Here is a 22,558-nt window from a genome sequence, read left to right on the forward strand (position 1 = left end):
AAACATTGTTAGTGCCTAAAGTCTAAAATACAAAAAACAAAAATAAACAAAGAAGCCTCAAGCCATGATTTTTCTTTTTTCAAAATGAAATGTGACAATGTTGATATTTTAATTAACAAAAATAAACAGCTAATAAAACTAAACTAAAATTCAGTTCAAATGATTTGAACACACTTAGAAGTTAGGTTGAATCATACATTTATCAATGTTTTGAAGTATTCTAAAATACTTCAGAAAGATTATCTAAGAGTAGTTTTCTGGTCTCCACCTCATTCTGCCATGCTGTTTTTCTGAAGCAGCTCCTCAACCTGTTACCAACATTAAGCTATGGAGGAAGCATATTTAGTTTGCTTGCATGTGGGATTTAATTTTGATCATGATCCATATTTCATGAACATAGTTGAGGTTTTGAACATAGCAAGGCTGGAAAATTGAAAGCTTTGTATTGTGGCTCCAACCTTTCATGACGTTCAGACAGAAGCAGCTTTGCATTATTACAGATCAGGCAACAATCCATTCATACAGCTATCGTTTCATCATACAATTACTTTTGCACAAAACACCAGGCAGTCTTCCTGGGTAAGAATATTTTGAAAAGTTACTTTTGATCATATCAAAAGAGCACCTTAAAGAACATGAATAGCTGTCAAAATTGCTTAGAAAATAATAGAATAGATTTTGAATTTGCTTTCTGATATGAACTTAGATAAACATGTATTTAAATTCTTCTTCTCATTGTCATTTTTAGTTTCAAATCCAGTGACAGACGTGCATCGCAAACAAAATTTAAGCCAAGTACACAAAACACGGAAAATTTTGGATCTTCTGTCTAGAGCTGAATAATGATCAAACCAAATGAGTGTTTTAAGTTGGTGGTGTATGCTGTAGCAAAATGCCCTGCACTTAAATTTTTGCTCAACCTAAGAGTTTCCAAACCACAGCTTTGATAAGATGTGTCTGCTTTTGCACTGCTGATTTAAATTGCTGGTTGTGGGTGACCATCATTAAGGTCTAAATAACTACCAAAGAATTACTGTTTGATAGCTAAACTCACACACAATGAAATACGCTGCAGTTGGCAGAGTCATGTTGTCTGGATGAAGTGAGGCAATGAAAAAGTCAGCCACTGAAGCCAGAACAGCTGTGCCCCCAGAGGCTTGCATCTGCGCCAATCTGGTCTGGCAAAATTCTTCTCACACAGGCATGCACACACCAGGATCCATGGACACACCTGCCAGCTATACCTTCTGCTAGAGATGTCTATAAACTGTTTGGAAAATCTGGGTTTGGCTGTAGAGAGATTGGACTTCTCATAAGTCGGATGACAGATGTCAGATTTTGCATTGAAGTCCTGCTTGCCAGGACTTGCATCTGTTCTCAAATGCTACGTAAATAGACGATGATAAAGATGAAACATTATTTAGATAAAAACTATAAATGAAAATTGTTAATCCTTTGCATGTCCCTTTATTGCTCTAGTCCGCAGGTGCCAAACTCCAGTCCTGGAGGGCCACTGCCCTGAAACTTTTAGATGTGCCTCTGCTGCACCACACCTGAATAGAATAATTAGGTCATTAGCAAGGCTCTGGAGAACTTATCCTCACAAGAAAGAGGTAATTAAGCCATTTCATTCCATTGTTTTGTACCTGTGGCACATCTAAAAACTACAGGACAGTGGCCCTTGAGGACTGGAGTTTGACACCCTGTTCTAGTTGAATGAATCCTTTGACCTTGACTCGAGTGTTATCTTTTATAGAGTACTGTTCTGGCTTTTATCAAACTGTGATCATAATGAATAATAGTAGCAATTTGCTTTCTTTCTTTAGGTTCGAATATTCCCCTACCTGATTGGTCGGGAGTCAGCCTTTGCAGATAATTTAAAATGGATGGCGTGTGCTAACAAAGGTGGGATTTCATTACTTTTTTCTCCTTGTGGTTAGTTTTTGCATGTTACTAAGGGAGAATTCATCTCTGTATTCAGTAGCATGGGCGAGTGTGTCAGTGCTCATCAGTATTAGCACTTACACATGACAGCAGGCAGCTGGTTGCAGTTGCACCAACACATCATGTCATGTTATTTCAACTTCCCCCAAGCTTAAAGTACAATGAAGAGAATACACTATTTTCTATCAGTGTTGTGGGTGGTCACTTTTGTCTCTGTGCAAAGAGCACTTTCCCCCAGGTTCTATATTTAGCCAGGAGGTGGCTGACTTAGACAGTCTGGCTCCATTTCCTCAAGCGCACTAGATAAGACTATGGAGTCACAGGTCACATAAAAGATGTGCTTGTGTATTTAGCAGCATGTCTGCACTAAAGACCAGGCAGCCACAGCATTGTGTGGAAGCGATATCAGAGAGGCTTTCTAGTCAGCTTGAAGGTGTTAGTGGTGATGATGAGATGACTGTATTTGAGTGTGTGTCATGCTGTATAAATGTGCGTGTCAGTTGATCATACATGCAGTGACAGTCAAATTGCCTACAGTCTGCAGTTTTCTGTGTTCCAACAGATTTTACATCTGACATTTTAGTTCTACTATATGTTGAGTTTGATGCACACTGTAAAGACTTCCACAAGTAAATACAAGCTTTTTAGCTCACCTGTGCTGTGAATGGAAACTCAATCAGAATATGTAATTGTTGCTTTTAAAAGGATAAAAGTGGATTTTTGCTAATATTTTGTTGTGCTAGTGCAATAAGCTGTGAAATGGGCAGAGAGGAAAGGAAAGACAAAAAGTTAGGAATCAAACCCCAGACAGCTGTGGGTTGTGCCCCAAACTGCCACCAAAGATATATTGATAAGACTCTGGAAAAAAAAAAATCGCTCTGCTGCTGTGTTTGATGCTCACTGGGAACAAGCACGCAGTCAGCTGTTTATATCATATATGGGAGTTGTAGGAAATTTTAAGTATTGCTTGCATGTTAAAAAATAATAATCATATATTGTTTCATGCTGAACAGATGATATTCATTTACATTTATTTTAAATGGCTGGCTGGGGACACAAGTCAGTTTTTTTATGACAAAAACTCAGATATATTTTTAAGTATATATATTTGAGCAAAAATAATTAAAAAAATAAAATAACGGGCATAAAATGTAATTTTTAGAACAATCCATACATGAGAGTTTTGACATATATTAATATTAATGTGAATTAAGCATTTTTAAGGTGTTAAATACAATCTAATTAGTTTCTTAACTATTTGTATCTCATGCTAAGTTAGTCTAAATCTGTTTTACTGGAAATGGTCTGAAATTATGTTTCTTGTTTAAGTTGGCTACATTTACTCACAATTCAGCAGGTTACTGCTAACTCCATCACACTTTAGTGACTAAAAACTTAAAATCAAGTTTACTTCTTGCATTTTTCTCAAAGTTCATGACATTTATATCGATTCAGTCACATATCACTTTTTTTAAGTAACCTTTCATCAAATTTTTTTTAGTATAAGGCTATCCATTGTTTAGTAGTTGTGTTTTCACATTATGATGCATTTTTTACTCCCACTTCATCATATTCATGTGTAAGGACACCTTGAGAGATTTGGCTTACATATACAGTATATGTCAAACCAAGGTTCTTTTAAAAACAATTTTTCTGCCCTTGCTGTTTCAGGCCAGCATATGTCTAGCATGTGTAACAGGTGTGCTGTGTCACTGAGACCAGAGCACATTCATTATTCTTTTGGCCAGTTCATCTCACTGGCCCCAGTTGCTCAGCCTGAAGGACACCCTCAGCCTTCCAGAGGGAGCAGTCATTCTCAGGTCTCTCTTGTGATGAACGATGCATTGAAGCTGAGAGTCTGCTTGCTGTGTGATGCAAGCAAGTGTATGAATATGTTATGTTATGTTATTGTATTCTCTGGTAAGATAATCACTAAATTCACATGATCTGCTCTAGATCAGTTTTACAGTTACCAGATTGGTACAGTTGCCAAAGTTTCAGGTTTTTTAAAAAAACGATGTCCATTTTAATTCATCTTTAGATGTAACACAGGTACAAATTCAGAATTGGGTGTTAATTGGTAGTGTTAAAGAGTGATGTTTGTTGCTTAGATTTTATTTTTGCGTGTACATGTTGCCTTTTTTTACCTCATAGTGTAAAGATTTTGCTGGGAAACAGTGACCCTAAAATCTATTTCTTTGAGCTGTGCTTTTCTGCTTGACTGCTTTGCACTGATGGAGGCTGTTTGCTCTTTTTCCGTTTGAGTGGAAACTTGTTGGACTCACTCTTTTCTCTTTTTCATGTGTCGTTTCTTGTGCTCCGTCTCACTGTTGTCCTGATTTACTTTCCAGCTTTCTTTCCTCCTGCCGAGATAACAGTATTCCCTCCTCCACATGTACATTAGTGCCATAATGATGGCATTACCGCTCAAGGAAATGGCACCGCATTTGGGTTTTCTGAGAATAGCTTTTACATCACATTTGCATACCACTTAATCATCCACAAACCCATGCTGCTTTGCTCTGACTTGAACAGTCTTTTGCTATTTCTCATACATATATCCAGGTTGCCGTCTTTTCTACCAAGTAAATCTCTGCTGCCCTCTGTATTCAGCTTTGTTACAGAGACAAGTATGCAAGTATGATGTTAATAACTTGGAAAAGATTACTGCCACTGAATCTCATCTCTTACAACCTGGAGCAAACAGATATACATACAGACATCTGCTCTTGATCAGTTTTGGTTGTATAACAGACTTTTAATTAATAAATTGAGTTTGAGACAAAAGTAGGTTTGAGATGTAAGTCAATAAAGCTTTATTATATGTTTGAATTTTACCAGTTTCAGTTGTGTTGTAGTCACATACAGTATTTTCTGTGTTCATTCCAGGGGTTGCTTTTGATATTGACAGACATGCCTAACAAACAAAGCTCTCTAATTTTCGCTCTTAAAATATTTGACTGGTTTGAGCAGATATGCCATGACATGAAATAAAACACTATTACACAGTAATGAAAAATGTTTTCAATGAAAGTGCAGAGTGCATCAAAAACTACATATTTACATGGAGCCTGATAATAACGTAATATTACATTATCTATGCCCCTACCAGATTTAGATTTAAATGTACTTTTAGTTCAACCAAGAAATGCATTTCTAACATAGACATCTCAAGACAATGAATCAATGTAAACTGCTTGACATTGCTGCAACATTTCAAAACATTTTTCTTTACTTCCACTCACAGTTGGCATGTTGTTAAAACATTATTTTAAATATAAATCTGCCAAGACTTTTGAGTGCCAGGATTAGAAAAGATGTCAGTAATGCATTGTAAATATTAAATCAAGAGAGACTGCATGGTATTTCCTACCACTGATCAAATTAGATATTACCTTATAGATCTTAAATTTTAACAAGTGTTATTTACATATTTTTTTTATTTTCTCAAAATTATGTCAAATTGATCTTATACTTTTATGGCATTCGCTAACTATCATACTGTTACAGTTTTTTGAAAGTGTGCAATGAAATGAAAAAAAAAAGCCTTTTCAAGTATTTTTGACATGTCTGAAAAAACATCCGTAGCCCCTTATTTGAAGATAATAACCTATGGATAATACAGCAGCAGATTTGTGTGGGGTTTGCATTAAATCCAGGAATAAGTATATTTCTTTCTTTTGTTTTTCTGGTAGCATTCTTTGCTAGTTTTCAGTAACTCAGTCATAGTTTACAAAAACAAACTGTTTGGGATGACTGCGAATTGACTTGTTCCCTTTCTCTGCAGGCTACTTCACTCAAATTTCTACGCTGGCCGATGTTCAAGAGAATGTGATGGAGTATCTCCATGTCCTGAGTCGTCCCAAAGTTATTGACCAGGAGCATGACACAGTGTGGACTGAGGCATACATCGACAGCACTGTGAGTGGATCCTTGTTTTCTCACTTTCACTTCATTTGTTGGAATGTAATACTTTGCTTTGGACTCAGAGAACATCAAAACTTTACATAACACATTTTATTTATGCTTATGTTCAAAAACGGCTTTAGCATTTGGAGAATAAATGAAATATATAATTAAGATAAGAATGAATGTGAATTAAACACATCAGAGAGCTGAAAATGTGTCTGTTTGTGTCTGAGTGCCAGTGTACCAGTGTGTGAAAGTGTCTGCAACAGATGGATTCATTAAGGAAATGAGCCTCTTGTGGACATTTAGGGGCCTTGTAGCATGAGCAGAACATTGGCCATAGCCAAAATTGCATATGGCAGACAATTGTTTTTTATTACAAAAAGGCTTTAAAACTTGCATAGAAGCTTAGATGCCTTTGTCATGCTTTATCTTTATGCGGTATGTATCCATTGTGCAAATAATAATCACACTGAAAAGAGAGTGATGATTTGCATACATGGTTTATGGCAAAAAATAGACAAATAAAGACTATCATTTTACATTTTTGTTTTTTGAGCTTTGTTTTTATACAAAAAGGAACCATTCGCTTTAAGACATTGTTTACCCAAAGATCTCTTTTGATAGCAGAAAATTTACAATAATTTTCTATAATCTTCTGAAAGAATATAGAATTTCATAATCATAAAACTTTACTAGGAGATGTTTGTTTGTTTTTTCTTCATGTGTATGAAACTGAAGAATGGTGGGATACAATGGCAATTGTTGGGTATGAAATAGGGAGAACTTGATCCAGAACCAACAAAGCACAAGGACAAAATACTGTACATAGAGTATGCAACAGAACAAGCTGTTAAAAACCGTGAGGGTCGGGTAATCAACAAGGAAAACATAGATATACAGAGGGCATTACCAAATGTATTAAATTTTATTATATAATAGAACATTAAAATGTGTTTGTTTTATGGAATTCACGGGTTATTTTATCCAATGAGACATACAAACGAGGATGTAGCGATGTAGTTAACATCAAAGCTAACAATAAGCTACGTTTAAGGAAGAACATAAGTCAGGTTCCGGCCCCGGTTGACAGTGTAGAAATAGTGCGGGTATAGAGATGTGTGCAGAAAGGTGCCTTCCTTAAGGTAGGAGCTGTTCTCTAAAGAGAATGGGTCTTCAAGGTTTTCCTGCACATAGACAAGAATCTGCCTACTCTTGTAGCACTTGGTAGGTACCATTTTGGACAAAACATAAAAAGATTTAATTATCTTAAACATGGTGCTGCATTCAAATAGAGCATTCAAGCACTGTAGATACGGCCCTTTGCATAAAGCACTTTGTAGACTAACATCAGTGCCTTGAATTTGATGCTGGATGTTATGGGTATCCAGTGTAGTTCAATGAATAGAGGGATAATTTTGCTCTTTTAGGCTTATTAAAGACCAGACACTGCTATGTTCTGGACCATCTGTAGAGCTCTTAGGCTGGGGGACGAGTTAGGAGGCATTGGCAGTAGAAAATGCAGAGTACAGCATTGTGTTGTACTTTTCTCAATGCAGCAGCACAAGCTTGTCTTGATTAGGGAAAGTTTGGATGTTGATGGTTCTGTAAACTGTCTGCTATTAGATGTCACTCTCTTGGTAAAAAATGAGGCAAAGATTCTACTGTCAGATACTAGTAGGTGGTGGAGGCGAAGGTTTAAATAGTGAGAATTTTTTCAATGTAGATATACTTTTTTTACATCATTTGCAGGGAACGGTGATGGTAGTGCTTTAATTTTTTCTAGACCTACTCTAACAAAAATTAGATTTGTGCCATTTTCTTCCCCAGCTCTAAAATTAGGCACAATACACAGTCATAATCCTGGAGTATTTAGCCACACATGTATTTTGTGTTTTACTCAAGTACAAAGGTGTATAGTAAGACAAACATCTGTTCTCAATAATTATTTCTCTAGATTAATAAAATAAAAGGTATAAGGAGATTATTGTAGATGCTGTCTGTCAGAAGCAAAATCCAAATGTTCAATACTAAATTAAAAACAACTGTTTCTCTTCACAGATCTCCTCATGTTCTATCCTCTGTTCTGATGTTCTGTCGTCTGTAGTATTTCTCTGTAGCATTGAAAATGACTCAATTCACTTACCAGACATCAGCAGTTTAACTAATTATTCCCTCTTCTCCAACCCTCAGTGTCAGAAAGCTCTTCTTCCTTTACACTGCAACTGTTTTGAAGTTGCGGTTTTTGTGAACAGCAAATCAGTGTGTTTTTTACACTCTCTACCACTCTGTTCAACAAAAACTGCATTGAAAGGCTTTCTGACACTTATCCACAAATGTTTTTGACCCTTTTCTCCTCCCCCTCCTCCTTCCTTCTGTAAATTGCTCTCCTTAAGCTCCCCCAAGCACAAAAGGTAAAACATCCGGTTTGAGGCCATCGTAATGCTGTTTGTTGGGTGCTGCTGTATGTTTATGTACATTTTGTGCATGCAGGCTTTGGTTTCCAATATCTATGAGATTACCGCATTGTTTGGGGACGCTAACTGTGATACTCATGACATTAATTTTGTGTGGTACTTGTATGCTGTATGTCGAGTTAATGGCTCGAGTCATGCATCTTGGAAGTCTTTTGCATGTGTGATTAAACAAACGTGTGCGCTCTCACTCCTTCATCAGTGATGTTAGCTGTGATTTTTGATTATTTCCATTCAGACAGTTTGGTCGTCTGTGTAAATGTGTGGTTACATTTTGCTCTTCTGGGTGTTTTATGCATTTATTTGTTTCTGTGTAGTTCTCTAAAATAAGCGGTTTCATTGTGTTCTTGGTGGAAATCCAATAGTTCATAACGACCATGCCAGGATGTTCTGATTCTGATTTTGATGCCTTTTATCATTTTTAGTTGCTTAGTTTTTGTAATTTATAAATTGGATTGGTAACAATAAGGACCTATGTAATCACAGCAATGAACAAAAGGATGCTTTGCCTCCCCACCAGCATGAGCAGTTCACTGAGCTGTGTCTTTTGACAGCTGGCAGGCTGGAGATATTGCAAAGAGTTGTTCATGTCAGGAATTTGATCTCATCGACATCGAAATGGGTACAGATGGATGGATGTAGACACTTTTTGGACACACTAACTAGAATTAACAAGAAATATGCATTGATTCTGTCTTTTGTCAGTGTCAGTGAAAGCACTGACAAGCAAAGTGAAAGCACTTTTGTCCTAACACTATTTTATTCCAGGCTTTAACACTCAAACATCCATGAAAAACACTTGCACTGGCTTGGCCTGAGTGCCAGATAAGAATATTTGGCTTAAAAAGTGATGTCCATTAGGGCTTGGTGTTCTGGAGATCATATGTATCAACTTTCCAGCTGCAAGGTCATACTATTTTTCCTGTTCACTCCAGATCCTTTTCACTGTAACTCAGCCATCATCCCTTTGTTTGTATTCATTTGCTCTCTCTCCCTTTACTAGGCTGTCTTTTAAAATCTCTCACAGGAAAAGCAATCATGCATGCTGAAATGAACCCCTACGGGCAATTTACGGAGACCAATTAACCCAGCATGTGCATTTTTTGATTGTGGGTGAAAGACGCCACAATCAAGAACCTTGTTGAACCAAGAACATTGTTGCAGCAAGGCAACAAACCTAACAGCCACTGTGCAGTCTCCTCACAACTTACAGAACATATTAGTGGAGCCACAACACACCTTCAAGGGTCTGTAAGAGCTAATGCTTTTTGAGGGATCAGGGCTGTTCAGTACCGAAACAGAGACCGACCTTCTATTAGGCAGGCGGTCATGCAATTGGTAAAGATGTGTGGAAAAATATGGGACTGGTGGAAGAGTGTTTTTTTGCTGTTTTTTTTTTATTAATCATGAGTTCAAATAAGTTGAAGAAACACTAGATAAAACAAATGAGAAAGTTGCACCCAGTGTATTGTCTGTTTATCAAGATTTGAAAAATTGCTGCCCAAAGAATCATAACAGATGACTACGAAAACTTCACAGTTTAAAAGGAAAAGTGTTACCTCTGATTAAGGGGGATTTTAAAGATTCATGGATATTGGCAGAACACCTGTGCACTATAATTGTTTGTTGAATCATTGCCAGCTTTTTTGGCTGTGGAGTATATTCTTAGTTCTCTTACAGAAGCCAACAAGGAGTGGTTTTTAGCTCTAGTGGTTTGCACAGAGCAGCATCATTAAACCTTGTCTCCAAGGCAACAAGGGTCACCTCATCTACCAGCACACAATTTGTCATAGTAACCTAGATTATGAGGTTTTCCAATAAAATACCAAACACAGGTCAGGGGTGTGCATCTAAGCTGTCTGAGGGGCTACAGGTGTCTGTGTATTTATGTCAGAGGAGTGGAAAAATATTAAACCATACTGATTTGTTTTTCATCCCCAAGCCTGTACAAGGAAAATAACTCTTCTGTGTAATTTACTGTGGGTAGAGAAATCCCTAAAGGTCATGATAGAGTAAACTGACACAAATGGGTAGTAAATTATTTTGCATTTTAATGAGTCTATGTTAAAAGTTAAATTCAAGAGACTCAAGGGTGCAGCAGCTTTGGTGCTTGTCTTTTATTGATAAATAAAGTTACTCTAGGCAACTAATCCTCAAACTTTAAACACTGAATATTTTGAATGATTGGTATTAAAACCCTATTCTTTTTCTGTGACTAGTATGGACAATAAGCACAGGTTTAAAATCCTCTTTTTAAAAAGTAGAATTAAGGAACACCTTCTGTCACTAATTCTTTTGCCTGCTTACCTTCTTCATTCCCTTATCATCAAGCATTAAGTATGCTTTTTCCCAAAGCAGCTGGAGGAGGGTAGACTTTCATAAAGTGCTGTTATACTAAAATAAATAACTTCTTAGATTAATGTTCATGTGCAGAGAGTATTCAGTGAAGGGACTGCTTGTCGCTCTGGTGATATATGATCCAATAGACCCCTGCTTGAAAATAGATTTTGTATTTTTAGATGATGCTTTGCTCGTTCCTCCTGTCCTTTGATCGATCACATTCTCCAGCAGCAAGGCCATCTATTGTAACAACAGCTGTACTTAGGTGTGCTTTGTTCTCTCTTTGATGTCTAATGCTGCACACTGGATTGCTATTACCAGCTGTCTGAACACAGGTCACCAATTCCCTTTTCCTCGCTGTCTGAGGGAGACAGAATGGAGACCAAGTGTCCTTTCATTTGCCTGTTTATTACTGTTTGTAGAAGAGGTGAGCAGTGAAAGAAGTATGTTGTGCTGGAGGACTAATAGTGGGTGACTGATTAAATAGTGTTGGTCTCAACAAAAATGACTAAAGATGTATGATTTTGAAGTAAATACAGTGACATCAAAGAAAACAGTTGCCTCTTCCAGCCATGGTTGCTCTATCATATTCTAGCTAACGGATGCACAGACTTTGGATTTCAGAGTGGAACACCACCCTGAATTGTGTTTCTTGACACTCTTCCTCTCGACTCTGGGAGTTAGATTGTCAAATGAAATGCAAATCTTGATATTTCTGGATCTTTTCTCTGGTTCAAGAGTGGCTTGTAACAATCAGCAGTCTTTGTGAACATAATACAAATTATTAAATGGGGTTCCCCTCATAAACCTTTCAAGGCTGTCTTGTTGTTTACAGACATTTTCTACCAAACTTTTTCTTCAAATCAACTTTCTGTTTATATGCTTGCATACGCTTCTCTATCTTTAGGAGATTTATCTTTTGCGGCTTACCACCGCATGGCTTAGTGACTGTCTGTTGGACAATTGTCAAGTCAACATTATTTGTTTATGTTAAAAGTTGATCTCATGTAATACTGAAATTTTCTGAGAAACTGACTTGGGTTTCATTAACTTAATGCATAACAATCAAAATGAACAAAAATTGAAAATTCAAATATGTACAAATAGTAGTACAAATAGTACAAATATGTACTACAAACATGTAGTTATCTGAATTATATCTGAGATTCATTTTTATTGTAATTACTAAAAGAGGTTTCTCTAACATTCTGACTGAGATGCTCTACTGCTATGGCATAGAGAAAGCAACATTTTGCATTTCTTTAGTTATTTTATGGTAGAAATAAATGTAGTGTTAAATAATTGTGAGCTTCTTTTTATATACATTTCTGACTAGACAAGGAAAGATAAATGTGAAATTAAATATCATAATTATTCCAACACTTTTTTTAAAATCATAATACCTATATCTAAACTGGAAAACTTGTTAAGCTTCTTTTCCACAGGATCAAAGACAGACTCTGAACACATTTTAAGGCAAATAAAGACCATGAATAAAACATGCCATGGAAGTTTTGAAGATCCCTCAAGAAAATTATATGACTGAAGCTGCTGTAGAAATCGAATCACCTTCATTACTTAAGTGGTAGATTTTATGCAGACTGAAAAAAAATGTACTCATTGTCATAAAGGAAGACGTTTCATACAATATGCTTTGAACGATTCAGCATTAGTGTGCCTATAGTTAGATTTTGTTTGTTTCTATAACAATTGTATTTCATATTTAGCTTCCCTCTTCTCTCATGCCCTCATTTTCCTTGCTTCTTTTCATACTCCATCACTGATTATCTCTCACAATGCCATCAGTCGGATGATGGTCAAGGTCCAGTCCTGATGACAACAGTAGCAATGCCAGTGTTCAGTACCAAGAATGAGACTGTAAGTCCACATAAAGTTCTATATAGACTTAAAGATTAATTTTCTTTGGCCATTTAACTCAAGTAAATGTCACATCCACATTATGTAAGGATGCTTACATAATAATTACATAATTTCATTCTGATTGGTAAATTAGGACACAGTAGAACATAACAAATTTTATTTGGGTTATATATTTAAATAGTTGTAAGTAGCGTCTCAGTTGGAACTTGTGTGCAAAATTGTTTTTCAAACAAACTGAAAATCTGTAAAATGTTTTTGTTTTTTTCAGAGAAACAGAGGAATCCTGCTTGGGGTGGTTGGGACAGATGTGCCAGTTTCTGAGCTGCTCAAAACCATTCCCAAATATAAGGTAACACACACAAACTAATTTCTTTTAGATAACTCCTTTTAGATAATGAGTTCAGCCATGCCTCCCGACAAAAGAGCATGACATAAAAAAATACATTATTGCAGTAATTTAGTTTGAGAAGTGAAAGTCATATATTGCATACATTTCAGTTTGCAAGTATTCATACCCTTGGCAGATTTAGGTTATAAATTATTTAAATTTTGCCAATATTTTTTAAGTCATAGAATGTCAAAGGTTTCTTTCAAATTATGTAAAACTTGATACATTTTAAATTCATTTTAGGCTATAAATACTAAAAGTACTCATAGCCTTCTCAAAAATTAGCAGACAAATTTTAATTTCCTTACAAAAATCAAACCACTTTTCTGGGTTTTTCCCACTTTTTAAGTGTATGTTTATGGATCATACCATTATGTTAAAACAAAGAGGGGGACAGACACAACAGTAAGGTTAGTCCATCCCTTCAGTCAGTAAGTAGTGGTGATGAGGAGAGTGTGTCTCAAAAACCTATGAATATGACTGACACCCGTAAGAGAAGCAGCATCTGGCTGCTAAAGATATTATATAATATAAATGATGTGTTTGTTCAATAGATTTGTTTGCAGTGCTTTGTTCATTTGTTTGTGTTACTTAAATTTTTTATTAAAATATTATACAAAAGTAAGGGTCTGCTTTTGTAACAGAACAAATGCATACAATTGCATTATAGATCAAATCTGAATCCGGATTCAAATTAATTCAATAGATATTCTAATTTATTTATAAGCCTAAATAAAAGATAAACAGCACCATGTTTGCGCCATTGTTATGCAAATGAAAAATGTATGTTTTTAGCTGTAACATTGCATTTAGTTTACTTAATTTGTTGCATTGTCCAATCCAAAACCATAAGATAGAATTCATATCAAGGTCATAAGGTGATTTATTTCACACTTTTTCCACAATTCCTTACTAAAAGAAAAACATGTTGGAAGCATTTAAAGCTACATGTAGTACATTTTGTGTATTTTTATCGCCAGATTTCTTGTACTGATTTCTTTTCTTTCACTGATATCTAGCTAGATTTTGGCTTGGTAAAGTGGATTATTTGTCCAGACATGAATGAATTAATCTCTTCGTACCGAGTTTCATCACAGAAGCAATGATTCCAATTTCAGAGAAATGACAAAGAGCTTGATTGGTTCAGATTTACAATGAGGTACAAATTTGTTGTGCATCATTTATGTGTTTCTATGTTTATGCTTATCAATCTGTCCTAGCTGGGTATTCATGGCTATGCCTTTGCAATCACCAACAATGGCTACATCCTCACTCACCCAGATCTACGGCCACTTGTGAGTATCTCAAATGCTCAAAGTTTAACTCTACTAACTCAGCAATCCTGCAGAAGTTGGAACTTCAATCTATTGCATTATTCTGAACAAATCTCACAAATAACAATAATAATGATGATGATGATGATAATAATAATAAAACCAAATCTTGCTTCAGCATTAAGATAGACTAAAGATCAGTTTGGCACAAAAAATAAGTGTGTGTGCTCTGTTCTGTGTCCTGTCAGCTTCTTAGCAGTGTGGCCTATGTAGATGAGGAGAGTATTTCCCAGCCCTCTGCTGCTCTCTGAATAGACAGAGATAGGGCTACTGAATGGCTGTGATTAACTCTATTGTACTCACCCACTCCCTTCACAAGAGAGTGAAGGAAGTTAGCATACTGACAGGAGGGGCTCAGGGAGTTGACAATGTCCAAAATGTTATAAAAGCGGAAGCAAGAGGGAAAAGGTGCAGGGTACACACTCGGATGAAAAAAAATGAAGACATAATGATGGATGTGGAAGGAACAGATGAGGAGAGGGCAGACAGTGAAGCAGACAGACAGAGAGTTTAATAATGGTCTAATTAAAGACGTTAATGAACAGCAACTGTTGAGAGGTGGGAGGTGCTCCTTACTGACAGATTCCTGGAAGCATTTATAAGTACATCTTAAAATATGCACATATGGAGGAATTCATCAGTTAAGGAGCAACTTTTTGCTTTATGTCACCTTTACAAGATGATCAGATTAAGCAGCTGACTAACAACCAGCCAGTGGGTTGAACAGTATTGAGCATTAGGTACTGCATTACTGTAGCTGATGCTCAATTGGTACCAAAAGGCCCATAGTGTACCAATAAATTATTCCCCCACACCTTTATGCTACAGCCACTAATGTGAAATCTTGGTATAAGAAGGATGGATTTGTATTCTTATCCTGTTTATGCCAAAATCTCACTCTACCATTACAAATGGCAATTCACTGGATGAGTTATTTTTTTTTTCTAATCTCCTTGTTGTTATAGCAGTATATATATATGTATATATATATATATATATATATATATATATATATATATATATATATATATACTGTATATATATAATTTGTAAAAAATTAAATTCACACCTATTTTGGTGAAAGTGGCTTGCTTGAGACTGATGTGATTATTCACTGGATTTTACAAAGCCAAACCATTGCTCATATAATAAAAGGTTATAGCTCTTTGGTGAAATGACAATATGAAGTTCCTTGAAAAATTATTCGTCAAATCTGTGACCTGAGCGTTTTAGCAATTAAAGGTATTGTCAGATTCACCACCACATCTCCACTGTTTGCTGTGTTTTATCACCAGTGTAAAAGCATGTATCTTCATGTTTGGGGCTCAGATATTCGATTTCTAACCATGAGAAATGCTACTACTTTAAGAAAACTGGGTTCAAACGGTTGAAAAGACAATGTTCTGAGGTGCAACATATTTAATCACTAATTGAATAAGTGAAAATATAGAAGCATGTAAATTTATCTTATGCATTCATGGTGTTTACTAGTATTTTATTTATCTTGGCATATGAATATTGAGTTGAAAGTTTATTATGATTATGTTGAACTTGCAGTCTAATGCTTATTTTCATTTTTGGTTGAATTTGTGTTCTCATGGTGTCCAGTATGGTGATGGCAAAAAGCGAAGGAAGCCGAACTACAGCAGTGTGGATCTGTCTGAAGTGGAATGGGAGGATAAGGATGACACGGTCAGACACCAGCAAATCTACGTTAAGCCTCACCACAGTGCTGCTCTGAAGATCTACAAGGCTTTTCTGTGTCTGCCTTTTGTGTGTTTCTAGTTGAGAAATGCCATGGTCAACAGGAAGACGGGGACCTTCTCCATGGAGGTGACGAAGAGTGTGGACAAAGGGGTAAACTGTCCAAAATTCAGAAAACACTAGCACTTATTTGCCTCCAAAAGGTTTATGAGCAAAACAACCCAACAGTGAGAATTCACTCTGCCAAGGGGTTGTTAAACCTGGCACAGTGATGCACTGCCATGACTTAGGGATTTTGTTTCCGATTTGATTTGCTCTGCATATGCCCGTGTGTGTCTGTGTGTGAGCCTCTTATCTCCACCAAGCACATGTTGCTGAATGCAGGGGTCTGCAGTCTCCTGATGATTCAGTTTCACTACTCTCCTGTCTCTGATGTAGAGTTTTATTCAGGTATATGTGTGTTGGTGTCAAAGTGTGTAGGTATTTAGCATTTTTAAAGCTTAGACTGCTTTACACATTAGTCCAATCATCAAGAATTCACACATCCAAATTCACAATTGTCAAAGTACACAGTTGAAACACACATCTGCAGTAGCTTAGCAGGTCATCAGTCCCAACCACAACCATGGAATCAATGTACCACTAGATGGAGCTAGACTGTAACAAATCTCATCAGATAACAGCTATTGGTCAACTAAATATTTGCTAAATAATTTTTAATCTTTGATTTCAGAAACGTGTACTGGTTTTACACAATGATTACTACTACACAGATATTAAAGGCACTCCTTTCAGGTAAGAAGGATTGATATTTTTATCTGCGTTATTATTTGAGGAAAGATGTTTTTTGGCATTGTTTTTGTTGAAATGTTTCTATTTCAATCTTAGTCTAGGAGTTGCTCTTTCTAGAGGGCATGGGAAATATTTCTTCAGAGGCAATGTCACCGTGGAAGAAGGTAGAAAATCTTGTCTTATTTTTCTCCTTCAGCTTTTCACCCTAGGTTTCACCTTCGTTTATTCTCATAGTTCTTTCTGCAGTTTTTATTGATTCCTCAACATGTCTTCCTCCTTTTTTGTGTCAGTGTCTGCTCCAGTGTTTATAGCTTTCAGTTTGGAATAATACTTTTGCCCCATCAGTTATTTAAACAGCAAGAAAAATAAGTGTTAAACACTCCATGAACTATTTCTAATTGGCCAATTTGTCATAAAATACACATCTAATATCTGTGACAAGCCATTTTTTCCACACACTTGGAGATGTCAACAAAAATTGATCCATAAATTAGGTTATGAACATATGCTTTGAAGCATAAATAGGGATTAATTTAGATTTCTGTCAAGGAATCTTAACTAGACAGATGGCAATTATTTTAAATTCAAAGCTTGTTATAATTAAATACTGTCAAAGCAAGTTTGGAAATATTATAGTTTGTTGATATAAATTTGATTAAGTTGGAAAAAAATTGGTACAACACATTTTTGTTTATACTATCATATTATTGTACATAAAATCAATTATTGAATTTATTTTAGGTATAAACAGCTGTAATACTATAAACAGTATTATGGCTGTTATGAATTTTCTATTTAGTATGAGCTAGCCAGATGAAATTATTCTATAATGATTAATATTCTGTTCTGCTGGCAAATTGAACCACTAGCTCTGTGTAGCATTATTCTTCCAAAGCTGAGAATATTAGGTGTGTAAAATATGCAATGTATTCCACTACTTTGTTGTTGTGCTTCAAAGTTAAGAAATGTTTATTCTTAAAGTAGCCAAAGATATTGACATCACAACATTAGCCTGAAGAAACCAGCCACTTGTCCTACACTTTGCTTCGTACAGAGGGTCCATCACTCTCAGCTATTGAGAAACAATTACTTCCCGGAGGTGTGGACTGTTTTGAGGTTTTAAACTTTACCCAATCACTAACATTTGCCTGTGACGTATGTAATCCCCCAGTTCGACCCTAAGAAGTTTACCGGACGTTGTCTGCGCTTCAAATAATCATCCTCCACTGCAAAGAGAGAAATGCCGATCTGAACGAGGCCTCTGCTAATGCTAAATCAATATTTGGAAGTGTGGTCAACATTTCCTCCACTGCCATTGTTAAAATTACAGGCAGATTACAATTCTAAAACATCACAGAAAATTGTCATCATTCACAACTTCTACTTCTGTTCGCTGATTGGCCCAGTAGAAAATCTACCAGAGACAATCTGAGTCGAGGAGAGAAAGCCAAGACTATCCTGGAAGCAAGATGTTTTTTGAGCGAGATTGCTCAGGAAGGCAATCCTGCTCAAAAATACAATATAGAAATAAAAATTTACTCAATACCTTTACCCTTTACCTTTTCAATGTTCCAGTTTCTGCCTGTATAATTAAGTGGTTTTGCTGTTCATATCCCTGTCTGGCTTGATGGTGTGTGTCTGCACTTGTCAGTGTTGTCTGTATATGTTTCTTGTCCAGCTTCATGGACTTTAATATTCATGGGGCAGTGCCTATGTCTGTAGGTTTCTGTCTCCAAGTGTTTCTCTAAACATGTCTGTCACGCAGGGCTCTCTGAGCATGACTTGGCTCTTCCTGGTCTAATCAAAACTGTCATGTTTGTTCAAAAAGGACATTTTTCAAAAACTCTCTGTGTTTAAGTTCATCTGCATTTTAAATATAGATGCCTGTCACTTTTATTAAGACAGTCACTTTGAGACATAATATCATTCTTTTTTAGGACTTCATGACTTGGAGCATCCTGATGTTGCACTGGCTGACGAATGGTGAGAAAATAACAAAAATAAAATGTCATTCTCCATCCTTATTCTGTTTAAATTGTATATATACAGTACATCTAAATTATGAATTGAAACATATTTAAGAATATAAAATGCCTCAGTTGCTTTTACATTTCTAGGACTTTGGCAGATTCTTGGGTTATTTTTGTGATTTGTGGTCATCGTAAGGGATTACAGTTAATGCTTTTCAAACTAATCCTTGCTGATCGAAAGCAAAGCACAATTTTTTTTCTTTAATATATGGTTTTAGATTATTTGTAATCCAAACTACCTAAGAGCAGAAAGGATATCTCACCTCTATTAAAAAACAATTTCAAGTAGATAGTCAACCAACAGATCATTAAATCAGTCATTTTAAAATGAAGCTGATCTTGAGTCAGTTACAACTATAAAACTTATGTTTGCTGTTTTGTCTTTTCGTTTTCCGCTCTTGTTATGCGATAGGACATACTGCAACACAGACGAGCACCCCAAGCATCGCTACTTGTCTCAAATAGATGCAATAAAAATGTATCTCAGTGGGCAGGAACCCCGCTTGCATTGTAAGTTACATTATTTTTTTAGTATAGTGCTTTTTCTTTAACTGGATTAGCTTATGTTATTTGTATTTACTTGTAATAAATAACCCCAATTTTTTGTAAAACTGTGCTCTATTTGCCTTTGTTCCGTCAGGTGACAAGGAACTTATCCAGGAAGTTCTCTTTGATGCGGTTGTGACCGCTCCACTTGAAGCCTACTGGACCAGTCTTGTGCTCAATAAGTCAGAGTAAGTCACCCATTCCACTGATTTCACTGTTATTAGGGAATATTTGTGCCATTTAAACAGCCTGTCTTATTTTTCTGATGCCAATAACACAGCTGCCCACAAAGGCAGTTCAGTTTATAAACTTGTCTCAATATACAGAAACTCGGACAAAGGTGTGGAGATTGCCTATCTTGGCACAAGGACAGGGCTGTCCAGAATTAATCTATTTGTGGTGCCTGACGAACTCACAAACCTGTAAGTGATCTGATATGAGTACTTTAAATGTGTTATGGTCAGATTTTTGCAGACACTCCTCAAGAGTGTAGATGTGGGATTAATTTTGGACTTATAATGTTGCGTTTGAACCATTCTTTTTTGGAATTGAAACAGATGTGAGACACATTAAATGATTTTTATCAATAAGAATACAGTCATTCCAAGACCTTATTCATTTCTAAGCTGGCTTTAGTGTGTATTCAAGATTGTTATTTGGTTGGAAAACCTAAATGCTTCTTAAGTTCAACCATATTGCAACAAATTTGAGATGGAGTTACACAAGTAAATATTTTTTCTCCATTTTCCATAATCTTCCAGTTAGTGATAGACATTGTCCTTAGTGTTACATGGGCTGTCCAAGGACATTGTAACTAATTTTATTTTATTTTAGAGGGCCATTTTGATCATATGGTTGAAACTAGACATAATTCTAGTGTTATAATTGTAAAGTGAATTATACTTCAAAACAACTTTGGAGAGGAATGAGGTATGTAAAAAAGAAAAAAAAAACATTAAAGCATTAAAACCATTAAAAGTAATTGAAGTTTGTTATTCCAGCTGAAAAATAATGCAACTAAGATACATCATTAAAAGCCCAAAATTAACATTTTATATAAAGTTCTGATCAAGCCATTATATTGATTGCTTTTATTTATGATTTCAAATCTAATTAGTCTTACTAGCTTGTTTATTCATTATTGATATCATATGTTTCTTGTCTGCATCAAGAGACTTCCTGACAGCTGAAGACAAAGAAGGAGTGTTTAATGCTGATCACTTTCCTCTATGGTACAAGAGAGCAGCAGAACAAGTTCCTGGCACCTTTATTTATTCTCTGCCTTTCAACTCAGGTTAGCTGTGCATCTGTTTCTTGTTTGATTTTTTTTTAAATTAAACTATTAAAGGGGATATTGGCCTAGCCAGATTTAAATTAGTTTTGGTCACATTATGTGTTTGACAACTCATCACACAACACTAACTTTGGCATTTCTCTGTGATTTTTTTATTTTTTTTTCCATGTTTATCCTGATATCATTATTTTCTCTGGCTTTTATCTGTGTTTGCCTTTCCTCTTTTATTAATTCTGCTCTGTTTGCATTTGGACCAGGCTGATTGCTGATGGCTGAAATAAGATATGCTGGGGAGAGGCTCGCTTCTTTCCATAGAGAATAGCCCAGAATCCACAGTTTTATAAATGGATGCACTAATACGCAAACAACTCACGCATATTCAGTTTAACAGTTTTGCTAAAAAAAATTTTATGTCCGCCAAAGGAAGAACATGTTCTCAGCCTCAGGCTTTCCATTAGTGCCAGCTATTACAAGTGATCTGAAAACCTCTTATTTACTTGCCTGACTTGCCTTAGATGCACCCTTCCTCCAAGTAATGTGGTAGCTGTAGCAACGACAGTCTGATATATACATGTTAAATTTATGTCTCTCCAATCACTGTCTGGTCAATCAGTTTTCTTTTTTCTGTTCTGATATCTGTTCCTCTTGTGTGTGGTTTAGGTTCAGAAAACAGGAGTGTTGTATTGGCCAGTACTGCCATTCAGCTTTTGGATGAGAGGAAATCCCCCATAGCTGCTGGTAAGTGGAAATTCAAGTGCTTCTTTCTCTCCGTCTCTTTTACACAAACACTCTTCAACACTGACAGAGACTGCGGTATTCTCTTCCTCACACTGCTGTGCTTTATATTCCCGCGCTACAGTTGTCCTCCCCCCTGCTTATTTTCCTCTGAAACACTTGCAGCCCACATGTTCTGGCTTTCTATGTGTTTTCATGTGTTCAATTGCATCCGTTGTAGTGCACTGCACAGTAGCACACAAAATATGTACCAACATTCATAAAATATCTAAATATTTTGTATGTAAAATATGTTTATCTTGTGTTTGTGTCAATCTTGTATGGCAGCCACAATAAAAGTTGGCTCAGAATGTCAACTCAGTAACTATGATTAGAGTTAGAGGTTCATATAGGTTTACATTGATTCATCTCTGATCTGAGTATCATATCATTTTTGGGCCTTTAGTGATTTATTTGAATTTTCTGTAGTCTACAAAAGGTTGAGATATGTCTCAAATGCCATGCATACACCCAAAATTATATTTAAATGAATGTCCATTCGTCAGGGTTGTGCATTCTTTGTCCCATTTTACATTTATTTCATGTAAGACAAAGCAAATAAATTGTAGTATTCAGCTGAATCTACCTAAATAATTACCTTAATTAAAAAAACAGCCTCTCTGAAATAAGTTTGTGCACCAGTTGTAGTTCACATTTATAAAATCTAATTTATAAGTAATAAACACTGAGGCTTAGAGCAAAAAAATCAGACTGGAGTCACTTAGTAACTCGCAAGACAACAAAAGGAATTTCTAAAGATACGCTATCTATATCAATAACAAAATAGCATAACGTTGTTTTTTTTAAAGACTTATAGCTTTATAACTCGTTAATATTCCTAAGCTCTTCTAAGACACAGAGATTGTCATAAAAAATATTTCAAGAGGTATTGTAAACCCTGTTTTCATTGTACTGTAAGGCCGAGTATTTTCAGAGAAGGTGATGAGATCTGTAAATATCTTGAAAGTAGCAAAGTAGTTATAAAGAAAGAGAAAAAAATGTCGCTCGCCACATCTGAAATTCTGTATCCAAGAGAAATCTAAACGTGAGGCAGGTAAATCTGGATTGCAGGTGAGCCTCCACATTCACAGCATGTAGCTGTCTCAAGTCTTTAATTAGGTGAATTGTAATTACAAATAATAAGGTAT

At 35.9% G+C, this 22,558-nt stretch overlaps 1 protein-coding gene across 3 annotated transcripts in view; it reads left to right on the forward strand.

The window, feature by feature from the left end:
- Positions 1-22,558, forward strand: part of cacna2d3a (calcium channel, voltage-dependent, alpha 2/delta subunit 3a) — a 114,986-nt gene that overhangs the window by 62,492 nt on the left and 29,936 nt on the right. For 2 of the 3 annotated variants that reach the window (XM_032575466.1, XM_032575480.1), the window contains 16 exons: positions 1,827-1,905; positions 5,732-5,865; positions 8,250-8,267; positions 12,474-12,545; positions 12,817-12,897; positions 14,157-14,231; positions 15,879-15,962; positions 16,056-16,127; positions 16,708-16,769; positions 16,863-16,930; positions 18,704-18,749; positions 19,209-19,306; positions 19,437-19,530; positions 19,669-19,764; positions 20,515-20,636; positions 21,297-21,374. In XM_032575466.1, the coding sequence (XP_032431357.1) occupies positions 1,827-1,905; positions 5,732-5,865; positions 8,250-8,267; positions 12,474-12,545; positions 12,817-12,897; positions 14,157-14,231; positions 15,879-15,962; positions 16,056-16,127; positions 16,708-16,769; positions 16,863-16,930; positions 18,704-18,749; positions 19,209-19,306; positions 19,437-19,530; positions 19,669-19,764; positions 20,515-20,636; positions 21,297-21,374 (1,279 nt within the window). The remainder of the gene's footprint in view (positions 1-1,826; positions 1,906-5,731; positions 5,866-8,249; positions 8,268-12,473; positions 12,546-12,816; positions 12,898-14,156; positions 14,232-15,878; positions 15,963-16,055; positions 16,128-16,707; positions 16,770-16,862; positions 16,931-18,703; positions 18,750-19,208; positions 19,307-19,436; positions 19,531-19,668; positions 19,765-20,514; positions 20,637-21,296; positions 21,375-22,558) is intronic. The other variant, XM_032575473.1, reaches the window with a different exon arrangement.

The sequence above is a fragment of the Xiphophorus hellerii genome, chromosome 1 (genome assembly GCF_003331165.1).
Source record: "Xiphophorus hellerii strain 12219 chromosome 1, Xiphophorus_hellerii-4.1, whole genome shotgun sequence".
NCBI classification, from domain to species: Eukaryota; Metazoa; Chordata; class Actinopteri; order Cyprinodontiformes; family Poeciliidae; genus Xiphophorus; species Xiphophorus hellerii.